The 3,962-nt window shown below is 43.0% G+C and overlaps 1 protein-coding gene across 1 annotated transcript; it reads right to left on the bottom strand.

Annotated features, from left to right (window-relative positions):
• Nucleotides 1-1,701: 1,701 nt before the first annotated feature.
• Nucleotides 1,702-3,078, bottom strand: LOC138339441 (uncharacterized). The gene is made up of 2 exons (XM_069291038.1): nucleotides 2,389-3,078; nucleotides 1,702-2,205 (listed from the first exon to the last, which is right to left on the bottom strand). The coding sequence occupies exons 1-2, from the start codon at nucleotides 3,076-3,078 to the stop codon at nucleotides 1,702-1,704; spliced, it is 1,194 nt and encodes a 397-aa protein (XP_069147139.1).
• Between the last annotated feature and the right edge of the window lie 884 nt (nucleotides 3,079-3,962).

The raw sequence follows: 3,962 nt of genomic DNA, 5'->3' as shown, positions 1-3,962 counted from the left end.
TGACTATGACATACCGTCGTGAGGTCCATCGTGTTTTACTTAGACTATGTATATATAGAGAACCATGAAGGAGAGTCTCGTACTACCATGACGGTATATGCAGGACGGATCGTCACAGGTACGACGGTCCGTCGTTGAACAATTGAGAAAAAATATGGAGACCCTTAGGAGAGGGGTCTCTGACAGTCATGACGGTCATGAAGGACGGCCGGTAGTGGGTACGACGGTCCGTCACATGTGTCCGTTGGGGAACACTTGGTAAAAAATGAGAGATCCTTAGAAACAGGGTCTTTGACAGCCAAAACGGTTGTGCAGGACGGACCATCGTGAGTACGACAATCCGTCACATGTGTTAGTTGGGACAAGGGTTGTAGGGATTTTTCAATGGACCCTACGACAGTCCGTCGTGGGTCCGACGATCCATCGTAGGTATGACGGTCCATCATCGGGGTCTCGTTCTGAATAAGAGTGACAGAACTGAGGGTACCCTAAGCATCCCCGATTAAACCACATCAACCTTGTAGTGTGTTGGACCTACATGTGTCTAACCCAACTACCTAGGAATCTATCAATGCAAAAGCACCTATGTCTAGTGTGGTAAACATGGCAATTTCGAACATTTGTAACCAAGGTTAGACAGAATCATCTAAACTAAACAACATACGACGAGGAACTAAGCTTAATACTAACTAGTAAACAAAAAGTCAAAATAAATGAGTATAAATTTGGAGACACATACCTTAGAAATGGAGAAAAAGCAAATGGACAATTACTCAGTTGGCAAAGTAGACACCCACAGCAGCAGCTCCGACTAGTACATGATTACTCTAGGGCGTTGGAGAATTTTAGGGGGCAATGATCGGTGGGAGGGAATGTGGAAGTTGAAAAGAGAGGGGAGATGAGAGGAATAATGAAGGAATGGGTTTAAATGAGGTGTTAAGGGTGTTTAAACGATACGATTTTGAAAAAAGGGTCGATCCGGGACGGGTCGGGTATAACTCATTAATCAGCAACAGTTCCCCAACGACGCTCTGTCGCAGTTTTGATGACCTGTCGTTGGTTACATCGTGTGTGCCCTAGTTTCAAAATAACAAAAAAACATACCTGGTACGACGGATGCATACGGCGGTCCGTCGATGTGTCCGTCAGTGACTGCTGCAGAGTAATTTTCTGAAGAATTTCCTGGTGATGTGCCTGCAAATTAAAAAACCCATTAGTAGAAAAATGCTACCATTACTAAAAAGACTATAAGTATTGGGTTGCCTCCCAACAAGCGCCTAATTTAATGTCGCTGCATTACAGGGGACCCTTGATTACTCAGACTTCATCAAGATGGTATGCCTCTATCACTTCATTCCGCAATGCTTTATGCTTAAAATTGAGTTTTATTCTATCTCTATTCCTCTTAAACTGTACTCCCTCCTTGGCTTTTAACTCAACTGCTCCATGAGGGAGTACTTGGGTAATCAGGTAAGGGCTTGTCCATTTGGACTTGATCTTGCCCGGATGACAAGGAACCCCAGAACTGTCTACAAGCACTAAATCCCCAACCATAAACTCTTGTTTTGCTTTTTTCTATTTAGTCTCATGCTTCATCTTTTCTTTGTGGGATATGGCAAATACCAATTGGAGCTCATCACTCTGCCTCATGGTCCTACAAATGTTGAAGGTCGCTTATTCATTATTCAACCAAAATGTCATCTATCCGTTCTCCATATCAACTAATGCTCTACCAGTAGCAAGGAATGGCCTCCCAAGAATAATAGGCACTTTAAAATCGACCTCGCAATCAAGAATAACAAAATCATCCGAAAAGATGAATGACTCCACTTTTACTAGCACATCATGGAGTATCCCTATGGGCCGTTTCACTGTCTGATCAGCCATTAGTTGCCGCATCGCAGTGGGTTTTGGATCCCACAAACCCAATTTGTTGTTAATCGAGAGGGGCATGAGTTTTATTATTGCCCCCAGATCACATAATGCTTTCGCGAAATGGAATGACCCAACTGTACAAGGAATAGTGAACGCACCAGGATCTTCTTTCTGTTGTACGAGGGATCTTGTAGCAATAGCACTACAATGATGCAGTCTATCATTATCCTCAAAAATGACTGATCTTTTCTTGGTGACTAGATCTTTCATAAATTTGGCATAATCGGGCATTTGTTCTAGAGCTTCTACCAAAGGGACATTGATAGAAAGCTGCTTCAACATTGTTAAGAAATGCCAGTGTTTACCATTTGCGGTCTTTTTCACTAATCTCTGAGGGAAGGTTGGTGGTGGCCTAGGCATGGGAATTACCTTGATAGGTACTTCTGCATCTTTTCCATTACTGCCCTCTGCTTCACCACTACCCTTTACCACTTTATTATTATCCTTTCTCACATTTTCCTCAGTAGATGGCATAGGTGGGTCAATGGTTTGCCTACCACCCCGAGTAGTAATTGTCATACAGTGCGCACCATTCTTTGGATTTTGGACAGTTTTGCTAGGAAGAGTGCCCGGTTGCTGTGTGTTCACTGTAGTAGATAATTGGGCCACTTGCAATTCGATTTGTTTGATCGAAATTACATGTGTATCAATTTTTTGCCCAATACTAGCTAAATCACACCTCAACTCTTTAATGTGTTCATCACTAGTGTCAAACCTCCTCATAATTTTGTGAAACATATCCTCAACTGGCGCCATACTATCTCCACCATCCCTAGGAGTAACTTTACGATTTTGAGGAGGGACATACAGCCCATTCCTGTCATTTCTATTAGCATAGTTAACCCTGTTAAAGTTTTTATCGCGGTTGTAGTTTCCATCTCGGACATAAATGAACCTCACGGTTGTAGTTACCATAGTTCCGACCTGTGTTCCCTTGACCTTTGCGCCAATTATCCTGATTTGAGCCTTGGGAGCTTGGTAGGAAACCCCCGTCTTCTCATTTACTGTATAAGTGTCCTCTTCATAATAACATTCATCGTTTTGTGGCGGTGGTTTCGACAAGTAGTTGACTGCATTTATCTTTTCTGCACCCCCAATGACATGTATTAGTACCAACCCAAGCTCGGTTCTCATTTGAGCCATTTCTTCCCGAAACTCATCTGTGGAAGGGTTGTGAGAGCACTGCACTAAGAAGGTGTTTCTCCCTGTATAAGACTTCTTAGTACTTCAATCTTTGTTATTCCGAGAGATTTTCTCTATTCTTTTAGCGATCTTAACATAAGGACACTCCCTATAAGATCCACCTGCTATAGTGTCCAACACCGCTTTATTGTTATCATCCTGTCCCCGATTGAAGTATTCCTTCAGTGACTCATCATCTATACGGTGATCTGAAACACTTCTCAGGAATGAGGTGAATCTATCCCAAAAACTACTAGCTGACTCTCCTGGTAGTCCCACAAAGTTGTTCACTCTGTCTTTGTGGTTTAGTTTCTTGGTTACCGGATAGTAGCGGTCTAAGAAGACATCCCTTAGTTGGTTCCAAGTGAAGATTGAATTGTATGGGAGCTCAGTGAACCACATAGCATCCTCTCCCGTTAGTGAGAGAGGAAACACTCTGAGCCCTATTACATCTAGATCCAAATCAGGCCTCCCCACACAACCTTTACACACTGCCCTTACCTTAGCTATATGGGCATGTGGATCCTTAGAAGGTAGCCCTGAAAACAAACCTCTGGCAGTTAGCATTTTCATTAGGCTACTAGTTACCACAAAGGTATGGCCTGTGGGTAGAGGGTGCAAGTCAAGTGACCCATCCGAGTATGCTATGTTATCATACCCTTTGTAGTATGCTTGGGGCCGTGGAACGGGATTTTGTCACCTCTGTTGATGTTCACCCGGAGCATCAGGTAACATTTGACAATGAACATCAACCAGAGCTGGGATGTTCTAGTTCGGATCCTTATCTTTTATTCCCAAGTTTCAATTCATATTGCACTGTATACGCTTTAACTCGTGATCGTAGA

Source organism: Solanum lycopersicum, chromosome 11 (genome assembly GCF_036512215.1).
Source record: "Solanum lycopersicum chromosome 11, SLM_r2.1".
NCBI lineage: Eukaryota > Viridiplantae > Streptophyta > Magnoliopsida > Solanales > Solanaceae > Solanum > Solanum lycopersicum.
This window is presented reverse-complemented; position numbering and strand designations above follow the sequence as displayed.

Excerpts from the sequence above, each read along its gene's own strand:
- LOC138339441 (XM_069291038.1), bottom strand. The coding sequence starts at position 3,078 with ATGGCTCAAATGAGAACCGAGCTTGGGTTGGTACTAATACATGTCATT. Across the intron at positions 2,206-2,388 it reads TGCCATCTACTGAGGAAAAT|CTTTCTATCAATGTCCCTTT; the intron begins GTGAGAAAGGAT and ends ATGTTGAAGCAG.